Source organism: Magallana gigas, chromosome 1 (assembly GCF_963853765.1).
Source record: "Magallana gigas chromosome 1, xbMagGiga1.1, whole genome shotgun sequence".
Classification (NCBI taxonomy): Eukaryota; Metazoa; Mollusca; class Bivalvia; order Ostreida; family Ostreidae; genus Magallana; species Magallana gigas.
The window spans coordinates 3,917,132-3,939,361 of NC_088853.1; the positions used below are offsets into that span (position 1 = coordinate 3,917,132).

Consider the following 22,230-nt stretch of genomic DNA (forward strand, 5'->3'; position numbering starts at 1 on the left):
CTCTCTCTCTCTCTCTCTCTCTCATTCACTTTTCTGATCAACATGTACTCTGGCTCGTTTTGTCTCACTATCTCTGACTTTCCCCATCAAACATAACATGTACTCTCACTCTTTCCTCCCTCCATCTTTCTTTCTCTCATCTAAGACACATTTTCAGACTTTCTCTGCTAAAGAAATACAAGTAATCTTTCATCATGTGTTTCCTATATGTATGCCAGCTTTTTATGTCTATTTCTCTTTCACACACACACACACACACACACACACACACACACACACACACATATATATATATATATATATATAGATAAAAATTAAATAAGAAAACACGAAAAACGTTCAATATAGCTTAAGCGCTTTCATTTTAAAATCTTCAGAAGCTATATAATACCATTTTTTATCTATAACTCGCCGACCACTGTGGATTTTATTGTGTTTCAATATATATATATATATATATATATATATATATATATATATATATATATATATATATATATATAGAGAGAGTTGTATTCTCTCTCTCTCTCTCTAACATTATGTATAACATTTACTTTTTTGCTGCTAAAAATGCTCTCTCTCTCTCTCTCTCTCTCTCTCTCTCTCTCTCTCTCTGTGCTAAACCTGAACTCTTGCTGCTCTCTCGGTCTTTTACTTCTTGCTTCACTAGTACTTTTGCTTTCTTTCTTTCACTTTTTTTTTAGCAACATGTTATCTCTGTATGCGCTTGCTCTCTCTTTGTCTCTCTCAAACTTTCTCTTTTAAATATTTACCTTTTCTCTGCTACATATGTACCAACTGTCTTTTTCTCTTTCATACCATCATTCTCTCATGTTCTCTCTCTCCTTCTGCTAAACATGTACTCTTGTTTTTTGTTTCTCTCTCTTTAGCTTGCTCGCTCTTATTCCCTTTCCCTTGCAACATGTACATGAACTATCTCTCTCTCTCTCTCTCTCTCTCTCTCTCTCTCTCACTCAGACTTTCTCTGCTAAACATGTACTCTTGCTGCTCTTTCTGTCTAATACTTATCTGCCTAACAAGTACTCTTGCTTTTTCTTTCTCACTTCCATTTCTTATTTAATAGCAACATTTACCTACTCTCTCAAACTTTCTCTGTTAAACATTGAGGCCAAATAAAAAATATCTGTGGTTCCGGTCACACAACCATCCCTATTTTATACCCCCGACCCTAAACTTTTTTTTGCCAATTTTCAAATTTTTCCGGAATTGCAAGATATAGATCATTTTTTAAATTTAAAATGAGAAATATTGAGATTGACTTTACTTTTGTTTAATTGAATTGAATTAAAATAAAAGAAACACAAAAAAACAAACAATAGCATTCTGAATGAAAATGAAACCAAATCAAGTGAACTCCGAAGCCTTAATTAATATCGAACATTTTATACTTTTTTCTTTTGAAACAAAAATTATATTTCAATAATATTTGTTTTAAAAATATTTGTTTCATAGTTAAAAGCTAGATGCTCCCAACCAATCTTGATTTAGTTTTTTTACCTCACTAAATACAAATGCCACCTGTAATGCAGTGCTAGGTAGTACTAAGAAAAAGAAAATCATTTTATATATTTCTATGCTATTCTATAAAAAAAAATCCTCATCTACCTACTTGAATTTTTTTCAGATGTTACTAGTACCACACATATTTTTTTTATTTGGCCTAACTTTTTCTTTTCTACAAACCATTTACTCTAGTTCCCTCTATTTAAATACTCTCTCTCTCTCTCATTATCCTAAACATATACTATTGCTCTGTTTCTCTTTTCCCCTCTCTCTCTCTCTCTCTCTCTCTCTCTCTCTCTCCTTAATTCACTTTTCATGTACTCTTGCTCTCATTGTCTCACTATCTTTGATTCTCTCATTTAAATATGTACTATTGCTCTCTCTCTCCCTCTCTCTCTCTCTCTCTCTCTCTGATTTCTGTACTTACTTTTACTATCTATCTAATTTTTTTCACTCTCTCTCTCTATCACTCATAATTTCTCTGCTAAACATGTAAGTTTTCTTTTAAATTTTCTTTCCTTCTCTTTTCACTTTGTATCTACATTTCTGAAAACTTTCTCTGCTAAACATGTACTCTCTCTCTTTTTTTCTTGCAGACTTTCTCTGCCAAACATGTATACTCTCTCTCTCTCACAGACTTTCTCTGCTAAACATGTACTCTTGTTTTCTTTGTTTCTTTTCTACAAACCATTTACTCTAGTTCCCTCTATTTAAATACTCTCTCTCTCTCTCTCTCTCTCTCTCATTATCCTAAACATATACTATTGCTCTGTTTCTCTTTTCCCCTCTCTCTCTCTCTCTCTCTCTCTCTTTCTCTCTCTCCTTAATTCACTTTTCATGTACTCTTGCTCTCATTGTCTCGCTATCTTTGATTCTCTCATTTAAATATGTACTATTGCTCTCTCTCTCCCTCTCTCTCTCTCTCTCTGATTTCTGTACTTACTTTTACTATCTAATTTTTTTCACTCTCTCTCTCTATCACTCATAACTTCTCTGCTAAACATGTAAGTTTTCTTTTAAATTTTCTTTCCTTCTCTTTTCACTTTGTATCTACATTTCTGAAAACTTTCTCTGCTAAACATGTACTCTCTCTCTTTTTTTCTTGCAGACTTTCTCTGTTAAACATGTATACTCTCTCTCTCTCTCACAGACTTTCTCTGCTAAACATGTACTCTTGTTTTCTTTGTTCCTTTCTCTAACATCATCATAACTTAGTTTTAGGTCTGTTTTTAGAAAACAGGGCTTGCCCAGGATTTGCTTTCTATCGATCCTATAGTTAGTAACTTTTTTTAATGTGACACATATCTTTAGTAAGTTCTTATCTACAATGAATTTATAAAATATATGTAAAATGCAGTTTCGTCTTTACCCCATTTAGAAAACAGACTATAACAAAACATAATTCACACCTATTATCACATATATGTAAAATGGGAACTTTTCAAATTATTTATGAGGTCATTTATATTAACTACTGGCTTATGACATATGATTGGCTATCTCCCTTATCCTGGCTGATTGTTTGACTGTCCCCGGGGCAGATAATTGGACAATATCCCAGCCCTGACATTATCACAAGGATATGTTTCTCCTCGTCTAACACATCAATCATCAAATGGGAATGTGGGCAATAGTTATATTGTCAGTTCCTGGGTAAGAAATTGATGTTGACCTCGGCCTATGCTCTCGGGCAACAGTTCTTACCCCAGGACTAACACAATGACTACTGCCCTCATACGCATTTAAGAGATGTATACTAAAATGTCTACAAATGACACACGACGACAAACGCGAGATAGCAATGGGTCTCCTGAGTGACTCAGGTGACCTAAAAATACACAGTATAGCTACATGAACATGGTGATATTACATGAATACTATACCACATAAACTCTATCTTTGCTCCATCAGTCCACTCTTTATTGATACACAAGGATCCTGTAAAGAGACCTCAAACTATTATACTGTAAAGAGACCTATCTATTATACTGTAAAGAGACCTCTAAATATTATACTGTAAAGAGACCTCTAACTATTATACTGTATAGATACCTCTAACTATTACACTGTAAAGAGACCTAACTATTATACTGTAAAGAGACCTCTAACAATAATAATGTTATTTTCTTAATACATGCTCCAGTGGCAAGCCTATGGTCTATTTTTAATTACTTGACCACATTTCATTTTTTGACATTAGATTGATGAAGAGCAAAATCAAACGCTTTCTTGAAGACGAGCTCATACAGTGAATACGATTCCCAGTCGTCTCTAATTCCCGGTCGTCTCTAATTCCCAGTCGTCTCTAATTCCCGGTCGTCTCTCATTCCTGGTCATCTCTAATTCCCGGTTGTCTCTAATTCCTGGTCACTGCTATAAGTTTCAGGTCACACTGTAATGAAGCAGACAAAACTTTATAAATACATTGATCACAAACAATGGGCCTTCCTTTATTTGATCCGCAAAAAATATTTGAAGTTAAACATTTACAGAAATTAGGAATCAATCCCTTTCGAGATGGAGATTTTCACTCATTTTCAACATGCTACTTTTATTATCTAGCGGTTGATGTAAAAATTGTGGTCGAGTACTAATAGCTGAAAAATATTGCACAAGCATTCACTTATATGTCAAAATTTTTCATAATGATAAGTGCTCAATTAAATTAACACTAATCTTACTAGTTAATCAAACTGAAGGAGCTTCCCAACTTGATGGCCAGTTTACTTAAAAACATATTTTTGTGGTTTAACGATAACAGGTAAGACGGAGATGAAAAAATTAAATTGAATAAAATGTTACATGTCGCTCTGACGTCATTATTATTTCATTTCAGTATGTGCAACCTCTGCGAAAAAAAGGAACGGAAATTGCAAATTATTGGAATTTTTCTGGGTCCAATGGGCATTAATCTGTCAAAAATTGTTCGATCAAACAATCTAAAATCGAACTTGTCCTATATATTTTTATGATAAAACTGTACATACCAAATTTCATAATATATAAGAAAATGAACAGAAGCCATCAGTGGACCGACCGACCAACAGACAGCAGAAATTGCCAATGCAATATGCCCTCCCTTCTTTAAAGAGGGGCATAAATATTGCAAATTATCAAACAGACGGACATGACCAAGAACTAGCGGCCTCACTGTATTACAGAATATGTATCCTTACATAGCACATTACTCGGACTATTTTAAATTACTCAAGAGTAGCTTTCTAAAAGTTGCTACATTCTTGACTACGCTGTTTTAAAAATTAAAGAAGAGAAAAATTAGGTCATGTAAATTGAAATGCGGTCATAAGGAAACTGCTGGAAGAGTTATCGTTCTTTAATCAGTTATTAAACCGAAAGTTTATGGATCTAATTATCAAATATTTTGTTGTGTAAAGCAAATTTAGATAAACATAAAGAGTAATATCTGTAGATTCTCACGCCATTTTGGTATTTTCAAATGTTATTTGGGTAATTCCTGTCGTTTCGAAATTTCGGGATAGGCCTACCCGTACCAGCTTTGTTGTAGAGAAAACTGTGTTCTACCGGAAAATCCACAAAAAGTGGCTCCTTGGGCGAAACATCACAAGATTTTCACTGAAACATATGTGTAATGTAAGTCTCACTGAAACAGAGGTATGATGATAAGTATTTAAGTACAAACAATAAGCAAAGAAAAAACTTACAATAGCAATCATGAAGACGATACAACTTTATCACGTGACTTCACAAGAGCGCGGGTATGGCTAATGACACAAAACATAAGAACCCCCCCCCCCCCCCCAAAAAAAAAACCAAAACAAAACAAAACAAAACCAACTGCTCGTACACTGTTTGATTAATTATTCCGTATTAATTATTCCTTGTAACATTTAAAAATCAAATCAGCTTAATTGATTAAAGTCTCAGACGCAGATCATTTTTCTTTTTTTCTTTAGTTCTATTATATATATCCCCGAGTACCCAAACTCCGTCACCATAAGTAGAAAACATTCCGCGTTTCTTTGCAATTTATTTTTTGCGGTTTTTATCATTTGCAATCACTAAATGTAATCTGAAACGTTATAATTTATAAAATTATTAACAAAAATATTTTCATTATTATTCAATTAAGCCCTCTGAATACGACGTTTATCACACGTGCTATCATAGTTTATGAACCTAACTCCGTCACCCACGTGATCTATGAAACGCCAGAGAATGAAGACACATTAACAATTTAGTTTAAACTCAACTTGTATCTAGGCCAAGTTATTTTAAGTAAAATCGGTGTATACAATTTAAATTGTGTTTAATTTCATCAAAGTGAAATGATCGCCAGAATTAACAAATGGGTCCTTGTAACAACAATCACAATTACCTTTTCAAAATGTATGGAAGCCGTTTGATTTCTGTCCTTACATATTTCAAAAATATCATCAATAATGAATATAATGATGATTACATTATTTATTTATTACATTTTTAATAAATGTTGCATATTCTAAATACCGACATACCGTATATATCTGTAACCCTGTATAGGGCAAAAATTACGGCATGAGCGATTTGACGTTATCATCAAGTGTAGTGCATGAATGCTATTGCGGACTGAAAAAATGTATTGATAACCTTAATAAAAAATAAATTACATCACCGTAAATCATCGAATGGGCCCGCATGTCAGAAATATTGTTATTTTAGTGCACCCGTGAAAAAGTGTTAGCTGATTTCACGCAATTATTGTTGCATAAAATGAACAAGGTGTAATTTTGTTATGTTTGAACACATTCTTAAATTTAACCATTGTAAATTGTTGACATTTGATTGAAGTTTTTTGAGATTCAAAAAATGACGTCATAACCGCACTTGATTTTAAACTGCGAGGAGTTTCCCGAAAGTGACGGAGTTGGGGTAGTGACGGAGTTGGGGTAGTGACGGAGTTAGGGGGCTATGCAATACTTCCCCCTTATACAAATGCAATTTTTGAGTTGGGGTAACTATTATGAACGAAGTTAGCAACCTTCTTGTATTATATACACAGAGGGTCTGATTTTTTAAAAAAATGTTTGTTTTAGGTTATTTTGGGCAATGAATGAATAAATTAGATTAGAAATATGTTATAAAAGGATAATTTAATTTTAAAAAAGAGTAAAGCCCCGGGGGTCTTTATAAGGGGGGGGGGGGTGGAAGGGGGAGGGTCGGATCCTGTCCTCAAGCACCTATATAAGTACTGGTACAGTACAGTCGCAGGCAGGCACGTAGCAGCCCCCCCCCCCCCCCACTTTTTCTTGCAGCAACTAATTTTTTTAAATTTACGTATAAAAAATTGAATTATCATGGAGTTGGCCCCCCCCCCCACTTTTTTCGAGGATGTAAAAAATTGATATGAAAATAAAGAAAATAGGATTGAAATTGAAGTGATATACTACGCCAGCGCCCCCCCCCCCCCTCTCCCCCACGGATTAGGATTTTGAAGATTTTGGGAAAGTTCTAATTTCCCTTTTTTTTTTTTTGCTTGTCAAGATTTTTTGGATGAAGATTTTGGGAAAGTTCTAATTTCCCTTTTTTTTTTTTGCTTGTCAAGATTTTTTGGATGATCCTGCCCCCCCCCCCCCACTTTCAAAAACTATGCTACGTGCCTGGTCGCAGGTGTAAGCTGACAGACATTAATATTTTTGTTGCAATTTTTACAGCCTGCAAAAATCTAAGTACTACATGTAACTGAAAGCTGGATACTCGTTCTTTTTAAAGGCGGGTACGCGGCATATCTGTTTTAATTTCCTTTTGGGAGTTTGGGGGGGGGGGGGTTAAGCACAAAATAAAGTACTGAAAGTACGGAAAGCCGGATCCTGTCATCGGCACTGATTATATAACAACTGTTGTTTATATTTACAAGTTTATCTATAATTCATATATTTACCACAACACAGTATCATTTAACAGGTACACATGTAATCCTCACGAACTTGAATTAAATGCCTCCTTATCAACAGTATCTCCTATTTCTCAAATATTCCCTGAATACGGGCGTACCGTTAAACTCTCACACCACACTCTCAGACTCTCCCATAAATCAGGCGTACCGTTAAACTCTCACACCACAGACTCTCCCATAAATCAGGCGTAACCTTAAACTCTCACACCCCAGACTCTGCCATAAATCAGGCGTACCGTTAAACTCTCACACCACAGACTCTCCCATAAATCAGGCGTACCCTTAAACTCTCACACCCCAGACTCTGCCATAAATCAGGCGTACCCTTAAACTCTCACACCCCAGACTCTGCCATAAATCAGGCGTACCGTTAAACTCTCACACCTCAGCTAGACTCTCCCAGAAATAAACCAAATACCGATCACTGTCTATCTATCAATCTCACACAATAAACAGAGACTAATAAAACAAGAACAACCATACTTTATTGTTTTAAATTCCCTATACTCTGGTCCAAGATATCCTCGATTCAGATTTTGCTTAATTACTCGATATTTATAAATACCCCGGTGTTCTAACGATGTTCGAAGCATGAACAATTTCCTAGATTTCTCCGTTAAAACACCCCCTTTAGCTTATATCAGGTTTCAATACACGGATAAAAAATGTGATGGTTACGGGGATTTTGTATTGCAGCAGACCCGGATGATAACGTTGAAAAATTGTGCGAGGTATTCCGAGTGAGTTCCGAATGGCGAAACGATGCAAACATTCCCTATTGTAAATTTCCGTAAGAAATTCAATTTCCGGCGGTCCTGTAAATTTCTCCGAGTGAAAAATAATAATATGTCAATGAAGATGGAATTCTTCCCTTTTATCGTTTTCAATTGCACTTCTTTCACATACATGTGTATTTTTTATTTAAAATCGTCCAAATGTGCAGTATAAATATCTTGGGACATGCAGACTATAACTAGGGAAAACGACATTTTTGGAAGCATAACTACAGTGCCTGCGCCCCGCACCTGCATCTTTATAAAATCTTTCAAAACACAGCCTATACTCTACATGCAATTATTAACATTATTTACCTCAGAGGATTGCCCCTTACACTTGTAGGCACAAAGTTCAATATCTTAGTGAGTGATATTGTAATGAGGCAAATGTATGTCTATTTTTGCAAGAGTTTCAATATTAAATTCATCTGAATAATAAGTGAACCAAACAGCAGTTTAATGCCAGTGATACAACCTCCGAACCCTCCGTAATATATTGGAATTGGGTGTGTTAGGGGAAGGATTTTCACTGGATATACTTAACAGGAGAGCCATATTAATAACATTTCTAGTAGATTAAGAACCTTTTTTTATCCGCAGTAGATGTGACTTCAGATGTTAAACGAAAACGAAGACTGACAAGTAATCGCAATAATACAAAGCCATGCAGCAATTGTTTAATGCACAATGCAGAACGGCGAGAAGAAAATTCCACCTGGCCAAACGTATCCACAACAAATTCAGGATCCATAAGTAAAACGCTGATCGAAACGACGTCCATTTCGTTTTATTGAAGGGATTTTATGGACTGAAATATGTAACTTACTCCATATCCGAGTGCATAAATGTCGGACTTGCGATCCGTATACATCCCGAGTTCGAATCCCGCAGGGGCGTTTGTTGTTACTTACTGGAATAATTATTTTACATATTTATTTTTTATCCCCAAACTGCTAATTTTTCGCTATAATTTGACGTTTGTACAGTTTATTTATCATTACATCTTTCATTATCAACAAATTTCCTGTTTATCTAATAGTTCGAATAATAAATGTGAAACTGAATTTGATATAAAAGCAATGTTTGAGGCTCCAATACACAGATAGTTTAGAGAAAGTCCATTAAAACTTTTTTTTTAATTTGTACAGCATATTAAGTCTAGTACACAAAATTGTATTGTGTATGGGGAAACTGGACGATCTCCATTGATAATCTTTATCAATGTACGAATAATTACTTATTGGGCTAAACCTATATTGGCGCATGATTGTAAACTTGCGCATGTAATGTATCGCTATTTTTATAAATGCTTAACTGAGGGCACAGGGGCCAAGCCCGTTTTAACATTAATTTCAATGTAACCATAATTTATGTCTACATTGAAATTAATGTTAAAACGGGACTGAGGGTCCGTTTATGCACTCATAAATTGTTGAGATACATGTATGTGACAGATACACATACATGTAACTCATGCGGTCTTTTCTATATGTCCGGATTGATCAACGTTTTTCTAGTATGAACTGGCTAAAATTTGTTGCTGAGTGTTACAAGTTTGGTTCAGAAACGTAGAAAATTCCCCCAAATATTTGAATTACAGAATTTTTAAGAAAAACTTTCGACAGAAAATGTATCTTAAGAAACTTCGAAACGATTTAAGAGTCATATTTACAAAATTAAGAAACTGTAATCACAAATTACCAATTGAAACTGGAAGATGTAAAGATATTTCTGTTTCAGTAACATATCACGTGTACAATCTATCACACAACGCTAGCGACATCGAATTTGTCGGAGCGCATCAAAGATCTTATTTTAATCGGATTGCATATCACAAAAATATTTTAATCAGTAAAGAGCTATGGCTAACATAAATTCACGTTACTTAGACCCCATGGGCCGGATTTGATTTGATGCTATATTTAAACTAAGACTTGATAGTAGCCACAAAACGTAGTTCCAATATAGCAGTTTTAAAAAAAAATAGTTTAATTATATAAACGAATTATAATCCGGAAATATTTTTTCTGTTCCGGTGACATTTCCTCTTTTATTGATCCCTGGCAACTTGATTTACAAATGGCGAGGTTTAAGCGATATTGACAAACGGTGTTATTACACGGCGTTCAACGTGCTAAACACAATGGATAATTGAACGTTCAATTTGTGTGTAACACGCTATGGCTGTATATGAAGATTTCTAGTTTTCATTGTAGACTGAAAGAGTCTAGAGTCGTAAGAAACCGACCTTTAACGGGCACCTGTTAATTGCTGTTCTAATCTCGCCGCCGAAAGTCTCGAGATGTCAACCACCACCACCACACCAACGGTGGCGACATCCGGGAAACTGGACACCACCAAAACCCCGGACATGTTGAAGTCCTCGCGGAGCAAGACTCCCGAGAAAGAAAAGTAGGTCAATCATGCAGAGATTTAGATTTTCAAGTGGGTCATGTTTGATTTAATTAATCTCTCAAGAATAACAATAGGTCTAGTTTTCATCCAAAAACTACATAGGTTATACAGGGGTGTAGGCCTATATTTGTTTTGAACAGTGCAGTAGACTCTGTCACTCTTCTAATGTGCTAATAAAGTTTAAAACTTTCAACAGATGTATATTGCCAAGAGTTTCAAGTGCATGGAAGCTATGACAAAATATAATGAGTAATGTACATGATTACAAAATAATAATAATAAAAGTAAAACATAAGCTTGACACAAAAAAATAATGTTAAAACGGGCTTGGCCCCTGTGTATTGACAGAGAGATTTTGTATCAACTTTTGTTAGAATAACATTTCGTTGTTTTTATGGGAGTGAGGTGATATCACCGTTATAAAACGCTTGTCAACTTCAATCTTGTTCCTATATACATACAAAAAGCTACAGAAATGTAGCTCTATGGAAAATTTTGATTGAAAGACTTCAGAGCTACGGTTCCACCATTGCACAAAACTATATTTATTGCACACAAAAAATTTGTGCTGCCCTTGCAAGGGCTTTGGATTTAACCTAATTTGAGATATATTTAGATTCTTACATGGCAGTTTTTATATCGCATCCTATATTACCAGAGGTTACTGTACAGCTTTTAAAATTCACTTTCCATGGATGGTTATGGTGTTTAGGAGGCAAGTAAAGTAATAAATTAGTGTACGTAGTAAAAGATATCTCAGGAATTTTTATGTATGAAAATTTTACAGAATATTTTCCTTAATAAGTCCATGCAAAACTGTGTGCAAAAAATTGTAAATATACATTTTTTTATATGGGGATGAAACTGTAACTCTACGGTCTGTCAACCTGAATTTCCCGTGGAGCTACTAATAGTATAATTGATAGATTATAATACAAATTTCTACTAGATTTAACAATTTTATATGATGTATTATGAAGTACCTTAAAATTTACACTGTTTGGCTCTTAAATTCGTTTCAAGTTTTGATAAGTAAGTATAAATTTAGCAAAATAACATGATGTACCTAATCGTTACCATTGATTTTGCATCAAACCAGAACAGGCTTGTCTCGCGGAGTTACCTTTCTTGCTTCGCCTACAAAATTGTCTAGAAATTTAAAACCTGAACGGGAGAAAAGTTTACAACAGATTTTGTAAGTAACGCACAGAATTACCTAGTGGGGGAGGAGTGTAGCCAGCATGTATTACCGGGTACTTATATATTTATATATTAACTGTCAGGGGACACTTATAAGGGTGTGGTATATAGGCCGGTTAAAGGTGATCTGCACAGGTGCCCTACCAGTAAAGTAGCCGATTCTGGTGAATAATGAACAATGATGCTTTTTGCTTTATATTTATTGTTTAGGACTTGATGCATGTGTTTAGTTTTCAGTTAAAATTATAATGACTAATCATGGTGGATTGTTGGCTGAAGCAAAAATTTGTTTTATCTTCACATAGAAAGTTCTGTTAAAGTCTTCTTTTTTTTTGCATGTACTGAGTTGTACCCCTTTGTAAAGATTTTTGTCACCAGTCATTGACAATTATAATCTCTAGGGTGAGCTAGCACTGAAATTATGTACAATTGGATTACGTATACTTATACACTGAAATTGTGTGAAATTTTTTTCCCAAAATATTTTTTTCCAATTTTTTTTTTTTAAAAATAAATAAAATGCATTTGGGTGGGCAATTTTCAGAGGGGCGTGCGGGGATGAGAATCTAAAAATTAGTTTTATGTGGCCTTACGTAAACTGTATACAGTGAAATTGTGTACAATTGGTTTACTTCTAAGTATACAGTGAAATTATATCGGAGACCATATTAACAGTTTTAAATTTACATTAAATGGTGATATACATCACTAAATGTATGTCACAGAATACACATGCTAAAATAACCCATTAAAGATACACTGAAACATATCTGCATGTGTTTATATTTATATATTTACATTTTCCAGTGTCTTTGCCTGTGATAACACAATCTAATTAAAATTAGATGTTTGATCCGCTCGCTTAGTAGCGAGTAAGCGAGCGGATCAAACATCTAATTTTAATTAGATTGGTGATAACACTACGTATCGATTTTGTACTATATAACTCATAATACAAATGACGCCAAATTGAGGCTCCAGCGGGGTTTGCTTATTAATATTTAAATATATAATCGAACAATGGCTTAAAATTATATAAATATAAGTTGCTGAGTTAGTTGCTGTGTTAGTTGCTGTGTTGGTGAGGGTCTAACAAAGCTGTAGTCACTGAAGAAGGTCAAATGTCAAGGTCATGTTTGAAATAGCCATGTCTTAGTTGCACTTTGGTAAGGATCACATAGACTCAGGTTAACTTAATTGTTATCTGATCCCTAAAGTTAAAGGTCAAATGTCAAGGTCATGATGAGACACAGAATGTTGCATTTAATATGTTAAAAATGAATTCATGTATCTCGAAGTAATAATCAAACAATTTTTTAAGAAGTTATGTACTTGGTAATGCACTGATTAATTTTTGTTATTTTTCAGGAAGGCGGTCTCTATTGACAATAAACTGGAGAATCGTCTGACCATGAAGGACCTAGCCAAGCTCCAGAAAGCATTCATGGTATGATGTCCTTTATAATCATATGAACCTCAAATCAGAATTATATGATTCTCACATGATACCCATATGATATTATAAGTTACATTGTTTGTATACTATACTACCTAATGGTCTCAATATATGGTTAGGATACAGTGTATATGTATAGGAGATAAACATTGAATTTATTTAAGGAATAAGGAATCATTCTTTGAGTATTAGGAGGTGATAATTTCGGTCGGGGTGTGGTCAAATCCAATAAAGCCCGAAGGGCTTTATGATAGATATTCAAAGAATGATTCCTTATTACCGGTACTTATGTTTATATTATTTCCAATTTGTACACTTTAAAACAACATTATTTTAAAATCACTATTTTTTTTACGTAGCACATGCTATTATTACTACATGGCGCAGCCAATACCATGTTTTGGTTATATGCTATAAGACATGCCCATTTTGTGTCACTTATTATATGTTTTTGAAGTTATTGGGTTTTAGGGTTCAAAATAGATTCATAATGTGATCACAGACAAAGACAGTTGAAAATGTAAATATATAATGATAATAGATAAATGATTAACAGAAAAAGCTCAGAAATCTCTTTGTTTGGTTTATTAGCTGGTAAAACAGATGCTCAGTAATGGCTTGTAGTTCTCTTTAACTTATCCACAACATCTGACAAATTTATATTTAGACTGTACTAAAATATGTTTTCATTAAGGAATAAGGAATCATTCTTTTGGTATTATAAGGTGATCAAATATGTTTGGGGATGATCAAATCCAATAAAGCCTGAAGGGCATTATGATTGATTTGATCATGCACATCCTTATGACTGTCGATTCATAAATAAATGCGAGGAATTAATATCCGCATAAAATTGTGAGAAGCACATCTCGCCAAGTTTAAAATCTCGCTTTTATTTTTTCGACATATGTATGTCACAGGGTCGTTAAATAAATATTAACGAAATCTCTGGATTGGTACTTTGCTTTTATATTATATATGCTTTTATATTATATAAGCCCTTATTCATGTTTTCATTAAGTTGCAATGTATCGTGATATGTATCATATTGCATCTCATGTATCGTGATTTGTACCAAATCTGCTAAGTAAAGTATCGTCCCAGCCCTGAAAAAACTCATGACTGAATTGAAGCTGCAGATTTTTTTTCAGTGATTAATCTATTGTAGCTTTTTGTTTAAATGTTTTTTGAATTAGGTTTTGCTGGAATCTTGGGGGGGGGGGGGCTAAGAATTAGTGGATTATGTGGTACATTCTCTGACAAAAAACAGGAATTAAAACAGTAGGCTTCATCTGAACACAACATTTTACAAAGCTTTGGCTAAAATAAATAAAAGAATTGAGTGATAAAGCCTTTCATTTTTGTTGTACACCTGATTTCCACACCTAAAACTCATGATGTTCTGTATACCTTATTGATTTTTTTTTTGTGCATGTTTGAATGTAATATTGCTGAGACATAACATACATATATTTGATAAGCATAAATGTTGTGACTGGCTTGTATATTAATATATATTCAATCATTTGAAAACATCTAAAATATTTGTTAATTGTATTATACAGGCTTATACTGTAATGTACATGTGGAGCATATTAAGAGGAGTTATCTCAATATCAGCAACTATATAATTGTATGGCCTTGGTATGATATTTTGTAAATGCATACTGTCTTTCAGATTGCTGTGCATGATGGATACTCCCATGGAATTTCCCTAGGATTGTAGTGAAAAATGAAATCTGATGATGGAAACCAAATATTGAAGTAAAACTTTTTAAAGAATTAATAACTTAGACCACACCAATAAAAATTTTTGTTTGTAGGGTTCGATTTTCCATAGAGCTACATTTCTGTAGGGTACAGACTAATAGATTTTCATACGGATTAACAAAATTTCTGTCTAGTCAGTCCGGTCAAACTAATAAAAAGTTTTGCTTAAAAAATGTGTAAATTAACGATGTGTGATTGTCGACATTTTAATGGAAAGTCCTGACTGTATTTTTATTATCTAGCATATGATACATTGCAGTGATTATAGAGTTACCGAGCGAAAACAACAGAGGTATACAGGATATTATGGGTGACTTGATTATATCTTTGCCGTAAGGGGATGTCCGAGAAAATTAATAGGTTACAAGCGCACGTGTTCACAACAACAGCTTCGAAAGGGACGCTCATGTGTTTTAAAAAAAAATAAAGGTGAAACGAATCTCCTGTGAGTTGTTTAATTTAAATGAATTGTTTTACGTTAAATAATTTGTGATAAATTGCTTATTATTTTAAACAGATTTTTAAAGAACTTAGACAATGAAAAGAACAAGGTAGCTCATAGCCTGGATCTAATTTGCATAGATCTATTTATAACATCTGTAATGGCGGCATACACCTAGTACACAGAGATAGTGAATACGCAGCCCATTGCTATGTACTGCATAACACAATACAACTAAACATGTGCAACACCTGTAAGAAAAACATTATGGTGTATATTATGCAACCCTTTCTTACAAATGCTATTTGCTAAACTCCATACTATATATAAGGCAAATACGGCAATGCTTTTTAATTTATTTCTGACGGGCACATAAAATTGCCTGCGGACTAGTTAAAATGAACAGGCACTAGTCCAGCTGGACTAATGCATCAAACAGTTAGTGTCGAACCCTGTGTTTGTCAGATCCCGCGCTCTTGTATTTAAATAAAACTTTACAAATAATATAATTTTGTTGCAATGTTATATTTTAGATGCAATAAACAAATATTTCCTGTCTATGCAAGATAAAGGAAGGAGAGAGTCGATTCTTTCAAGGAAGGAATGGATCTGTATCAAAGGAAACAAGGGTATGCCCAATTATATGCACTGCATGTTTTGAGAGTATAGGCCATATGTTCAAATGTCCCTGTTTACAACTGCCAAAATCATGAACTTGTATTGAAGTTCTAATTTATGCTTTATTATATACAGTGACTGTTCTATTGATTTAACTTACCCTTTAAGATTAATAAGGAGTTTTGATGTATAAATCGCATTTGCAGATAAGGCAAGAATTAACAGAAATGTAAATACTTGTTATTATGCCCCCTTCAGACAAGGGAGGGAATACTACATTGCTGTTGTTGATCGGCCGGTCCACCAACAATTTCCTTTAACACAGAGGTTGCTCCTATTGATATGAAATTTGACACACAGATTCATCATAATAATATTTTGGTCAAGTTCGATTTAGATTCTAATTGAGCAATTTTTGACAGAGTTATGCCCCTTGGATATGGGAAAATCCCAATTATTTGCTTTTTCGTTCATTTCTTTGAAGAGGTCTCCAAGGAAGAAGGGGACAATTGTGTTTCACAAATATCTCTTGTTTTTTGAAATATATAGTCTCATAACTGCAATAGTGTGTGCAGACAAATTTTCATGATGCACTAACGCCTGTTTCTCCTCTTTCCAAAAACAATGATTTAATGCTTAAATGAATTGTCTGAGGAATTTAAAAGAAAAGCCTGAACATTTTACAATGTTGGCTTTTTAAAGACAATATGTGTGTATATGTGTGTATATATGTTGTAGAAAATGGAAGTTATACTATAGACAGGCTGTCAGGCTGTATTTAAACAAAAGACATCCTGGGATGAGGAGAAAAAGAAACAAGTAGAACCTGTATTTCTTGTCGAGTACTTGATGATGTCATCAGAATATGAAAATGATTGGGAAGATGACACAATATATGAAATCACATCTCTAAAGTGGCGCTCTGACGAATGTTTAATTGGACACCAAAAGTTCTGCTCTGAAATCCAAATGTTTAAAAAGGCAAAGTATAAGGCGTATAAGGACCAACAATGAATCATCTAGAGACAAACCAGAAAATATATCAAATGAATTTTTAAAAGAGTTGCTACTGTCATGTATAATTAGCTCACCTGAGCTGAAAGTTATTACCGTAAATGGTGTTAACGCTAATAAAATTCAGGATACACACACTGACTTCCACATTTTATTCCAATGCCATGTGCACATCAGGTAACACAGTACCCTGCAACTCAGCCTCCTTTTGTAGGAGAGCTCTTATCATATTTAGACTTACAGAGTTATCTCTCTTAGATAATTACATGTAACAGAATATTAACATTAATTAAAATTTTCTTTTTCTTTTGTGATATCTGACTATAAAGTAAAAAATTAAAAAAGATTTTAACGTGTTTGAATATAACATATATACAAAAATGATGACCTTCATTGGGTTAGACTACCCTCGGGTCATCTGGGGATTATTCTGCCCCTTTACATGCAAGTAATGTATTTAAAAATGTATAATAATGTCTTTCATATCATTTCACGTGAATTCTTCGGGCATCTTTCCCGTCTGTAAAATGTTCAGTAACTGCATGCCATCAGCTCCTCGCTTGGTCAAACAATTGGCAAGTTGTACTTTTCCTGGAATCCATTTAACCAGAACGTTGTTATTCTTAATTTCTTTTATTGCAGCTATGTCTATTCTAAGGCGTTTATCATCCACCATTTTTGTAGACTTTAGTGCTTCCACCACACTCTTGTTGTCAACAAATGCTGTAATTGGTACTTTATCTGAATCCAAATGACAGATTTCCTCCAGTAGTTTTCTGTAATACAGAGCCGATTCTAAACCCTCTTGCAAACTTAAAGCCTCAGCAGCTATTGTTGACCTAACAACTCTCTTAATTTTGTTGGCCTGCCAATGGATAGGACAACAGTTCCCTATACGATCTTTAATCCACAAAATTTGTCCCCCTGTGCTTCCTTCCCCCCTCACTTATGTTTGCTAGTGCTGCATCTGTAAATACGAAAATCTCCCAGTCTTTTTCAACTGCTCCATGGAGAAGAGGGAAAATTTGAATATGGATTATGTCTTTTAATTTTCCCATGGTTTTTATAGCTTTCAATAGGTCTGCCACTGTTGCCGTTTTTAATTTTGTACTTAGATCCACTAACTCAAATGCTAGATCGGGTCGCGAACCTTGCACTGCCCAGTTGAGTTGTCCAACTAATTTGCGATATAAAGTGTGTTCATCATTAGTAAGTTTTTCATGTTTTTGTATCGCTCTTTTCGGGTCAATTTGGGGGTGATCCAATTTATCCATAAATTTCGAGTGATCTACCATAATTTTATTTTCCCTCTGTTTAATGTGGAATCCAATGTACTGGAAATCTGTCTCTTCCACTTTACCAGCTAGAAATCTCTGTTTTAGTTTGCACAACAAGTCTTCAAATTCTACTTCTCCTGCATGTAGAAAATCATCTACATGGCAGCATACTATTCCCGTCAGTCTTTTTCCAGATTGTTTAGTAAACACTGCAGGATCCATCTTTGACTGATTGCACCCTAGTTTTAGGAGTTCATCCCGTACACTCATATAAAACTGACGGGCACCATCTTTTAGACTATATAACCCATGCTTGAGTTTCCATACAAATCCAACAGGTGTATCACTTTCCTTGGGAGGTTTGATGTATACATCTCGTTGTAGTTGGTTCCCTTGTAGGAAAGCAAACTTTATATCGGTAGTTTTAATAATCCATCGTTTGCTTCCTGCCACTGCAAGAAAAATTCTAATAGCTCCTTTTCCCACTGTTGGACTATCTGAAGGGATAAACGAATGTTCTTCAAAACCCCGTGCAACCAATCTGGCTCTTGTACTTGTATCTTTCCCAGTTAAAACCCATCTTGTTGATAATGTTTTCTGTCCATGGTCCTCTACTTCATCAAATGTGTCGAAATGATGCAATTTTTCTAGCTCTGTTTGCTTAGCTTTTTCTATTAACATTTGATCCTGTGATGCTTTACCATTGATGTCAGCTATGTTAACTTTCTCTTCATCAACTGCTTTCCACTCCACTTTGTCTAAGTCTACACTTTTATCTTCATTGTCGATACTGTCCCTGACATTAAACCATGAGGGGTATCTTCCTGTTGCTTTTCCAGCACGCCCCAGTACTTTAGCTTCAGTCCATTCTTCTGAGTTTGGCAACTTGTATTTGATTTTGTCATTTTTTCGGGGTAATTGTCTCTGTACTGAATCAGTTTGTGGTGTTTCTTCCTGGTTGTGTTGTACTGGTGCCCGAGTCAGAGTTTCTGAGACAATACTTGGGACAACAGCTTCTGTTTTCTTTTTGTCCTCCTTGCTTCCCTTTTCACTTTGTTTCTCACAGAAGTCTTTATCAGTTTCTATATCTGATTTATCATGTTTAATTTTGCACAGTCTGTTGGGGGATACTCTCACAAAAACACCTCCGTGTCTCACAAATACAACTTTTCCATCTTGGAAAACCACCTTTCCAGGTCCTAACCAGCGCTCTCGACCTTCTCTTTTGTAAAACACCAAGTCCCCATTGTCATACTTTTCTTCTGCTGCCCTTACTTTCGTACGCAATGCTCTTCGAATTCTTTCATCAGCTTCACTCAGAATGAAGGCACGCCTTGCTTCATGCAAGGTGTTCAAATGTTTAGACAATGTCTCTGAACTTGTACTTCCTTCTAACGCAGGCAAATCAGCTTTCATGATGTTTGGCAGATTTGGATTTTGTCCAAATATTAACTGATGACTGCTAAAACCGTTCCACATTTGCAAGGAGTTTCTTGCCATATTTGCCCATGCCAGGAGTGTCTCGATATTAACAGTTTTGTTTTCATCTTCAAGTTTAGTAAGCATCATGTCTGTTACTGCATGAACGCGTTCACAAAGTCCATTTTGGTACGGGCTCATTCCTGCTGTCGTACATAATCGAATATTGAGGATGGATGCTATTTCTCGCATTTCATCTGAACTGAATTCTCCACCGTTGTCCGACATAATAGCTCCCATTACTCCAAAAACTCCTACCCAGTACTTCATCATAGCGTCAATGACATCACTTGGTCTTTTTCGTTGTATGAAGACAGAAACTGTATATCTAGACCACATATCTATCATATGCAATATCCAGCGTCCCTTGTATTGTTTGAGGTCCATCGCAACTTTTTCATTGAATTCCTTTGCCATGGGCATTGAAACTATTGGTCTTGGTGGTGTTTTAGCATAAACTTTACAAAGATCACATTTTTGTTCAATCTCCAACAATTGCTCCTCAAATTCTTCCATCCATGCTCCTGCATCTTTTAACAAAGCTGCAAGTCTCTTTTTAGGGGGGTGTGCAAACTGTCTATGAAGTTTCAAGAGAGCTGCCTTTCTTTTCTCAGGTTCCAATTCTTCCAGTTTCACCGAGTTCACCTCCTCTACAGGTAAAGTCTCTGATTTGTCCACTGGTATACAATAATGGCCAGATGTGGTTAGATTAAGTGAAACATCTTGTCCCAAAATAACAGCAGTGTCCTTCTCCAAATCCAATTTTACTCCTGCTTTTTTCATTGTCGTTCTAGAAAGAAGTAAGGGGATGTCTGAATCAACTACATCTGTTTTGACAATAACAGGTTTACCAACTAAGCACATGGGTAGTTCATACTCTCCTTCAGATTTTAATCTTGTTCCACCTCCGAACTTAAAAATTGTATGTCCTTCACGCCTCACAATTTCCTCACGTTCACTCTCCTTCAGTGAGCTTAGGTAACTCTCTAACCATGTTTTTCCACAAACAGTGCTACTGCAAGCACTATCAAGAACAGCACAGTTCCGTGCCTCTGTTCCAAGTAGGCTTACTTCATTTTTATGGAATCCAGTGAACAAAACAGCATGTTCTACTGACGGTTCTTCCTCTGTTATATGTACTTTTGACAGGTTTTCCCAACTATCTGGACATTTAGCTACAAGATGTCGAAAAGATCCACAAGATCTACAAGTCAGAATTTTTCCATCAGCACCTTGTGGGTTGAGATTTTTAGTTCCTCGTTGTGATGAGAAAAATCCTAAACCTCTTCCTCCTCCTCTACTGTTGAACCGGCCACTTCTACGATATCCGCTGTTGCCTCCTCGTCGTACATAACCTGCAGCCAATAGGGCCTCCTCATTTTCTGCTAAAAAGGCGGGTTCTAGTTTTATACTCTTACTGTCACACGGAGTGTGACCACCCTCACCCATGAATTTCTTCAGGGACTTTTTTGCTTCTTCATATAACGTTGCTTTGTTTTCGTAATTCATCCCAGTCAAAACTAGCATTTTCTGTTCCTTTGTGATGTTAGCTTTCCTTAACAGTTTAAATGCTAATATTTCTGATGGTAGTGTCATTTTCTTTTTCTCAATTTTTCTGTACTTACTGTCAAATATTGCAATGAATTCATTCATTGATTGTCCTTCACTTCTTTTGAGGTCCTCGAACTCTTCAAACTTTTCCAAACTATCAGCTAGGTCGTCTTTAGCAAGATGTTTATCCAGAAATTCAAGTAGTGTTTTGAATCCACTTTCCTTTTTTAGATCTTCAAGCTTGATTTGTTCAAAAACTTTCTCTCGAATTTTGGTTTCATCTTCTTCAGGTAAAGTAAGTGCAATAGCAATACCTTTCTTCTCTTTTGCAAGCTCTGTTATTTCACTCCAGGCCAATAATTCATGTTTGTATAGTTCATAAGGCTTCGATTTGGAATTGAACACTGGTGGGTTTATCTTGGTTGCCATATTGGATATTTTCCCTCTATTTTTTTTTTTTTTCAAGAATGTCACTCAATCCACTTCATAAACTTTCTCTAACACAGTTTTCTGACTTACACTTCACTCTAAAAGTTAGGTTCACGCTCTGCTACCACTTGTTAACGCTAATAAAATTCAGGATACACACACTGACTTCCACATTTTATTCCAATGCCATGTGCACATCAGGTAACACAGTACCCTGCAACTCAGCCTCCTTTTGTAGGAGAGCTCTTATCATATTTAGACTTACAGAGTTATCTCTCTTAGATAATGACATGTAACAGAATATTAACAAATGGTTTTACTGATATGCAAGCATTTTGACATATACATTGTTGATTGTACAAAAT

General features: G+C 35.0%; 2 protein-coding genes across 9 annotated transcripts in view; one reads left to right on the plus strand and one right to left on the minus strand.

The window, feature by feature from the left end:
• Positions 1–22,230, minus strand: part of LOC136269778 (uncharacterized) — a 238,535-nt gene that overhangs the window by 7,039 nt on the left and 209,266 nt on the right. The window contains exons 1-4 of one of the 5 annotated variants that reach the window (XM_066081137.1): positions 5,208–5,279; positions 5,037–5,118; positions 3,772–3,916; positions 3,408–3,462 (exon numbers count right to left, since the gene is read on the minus strand). The gene's annotated coding sequence lies outside the window, so the exon portion shown is untranslated. The other 4 variants (XM_066081135.1, XM_066081139.1, XM_066081140.1 and 1 more) reach the window with 4 other exon arrangements.
• Positions 10,276–17,218, plus strand: LOC117687758 (uncharacterized). 4 transcript variants are annotated; one of them, XR_010712632.1, is made up of 6 exons: positions 10,276–10,626; positions 11,729–11,824; positions 13,198–13,276; positions 14,964–15,049; positions 16,031–16,126; positions 16,854–17,218. XR_010712632.1 is itself a non-coding variant. In XM_066080898.1 (5 exons), exons 1-4 carry the CDS (start codon positions 10,517–10,519, stop codon positions 15,009–15,011), a joined length of 333 nt encoding a protein of 110 aa, XP_065936970.1. In that variant the 5' UTR covers positions 10,276–10,516; the 3' UTR covers positions 15,012–15,049; positions 15,315–15,460. The 4 variants fall into 4 exon arrangements, 2 of the variants coding, with proteins under 2 accessions (XP_065936970.1, XP_065936966.1); XR_010712637.1 differs by lacking the exon at positions 11,729–11,824; XM_066080898.1 differs by lacking the exons at positions 16,031–16,126; positions 16,854–17,218 and adding an exon at positions 15,315–15,460.

What these genes read in the sequence shown, in the direction of transcription:
- LOC117687758 (XM_066080894.1), top strand. Translation starts at nt 10,517, where the DNA reads ATGTCAACCACCACCACCACACCAACGGTGGCGACATCCGGGAAACTG. An exon ending in AAAAGTTTACAACAGATTTT is followed by an intron (nt 11,825 to 13,197) that starts GTAAGTAACGCA and finishes GTTATTTTTCAG; the next exon opens with GAAGGCGGTCTCTATTGACA. An exon ending in AGCTCCAGAAAGCATTCATG is followed by an intron (nt 13,277 to 14,963) that starts GTATGATGTCCT and finishes ACTGTCTTTCAG; the next exon opens with ATTGCTGTGCATGATGGATA.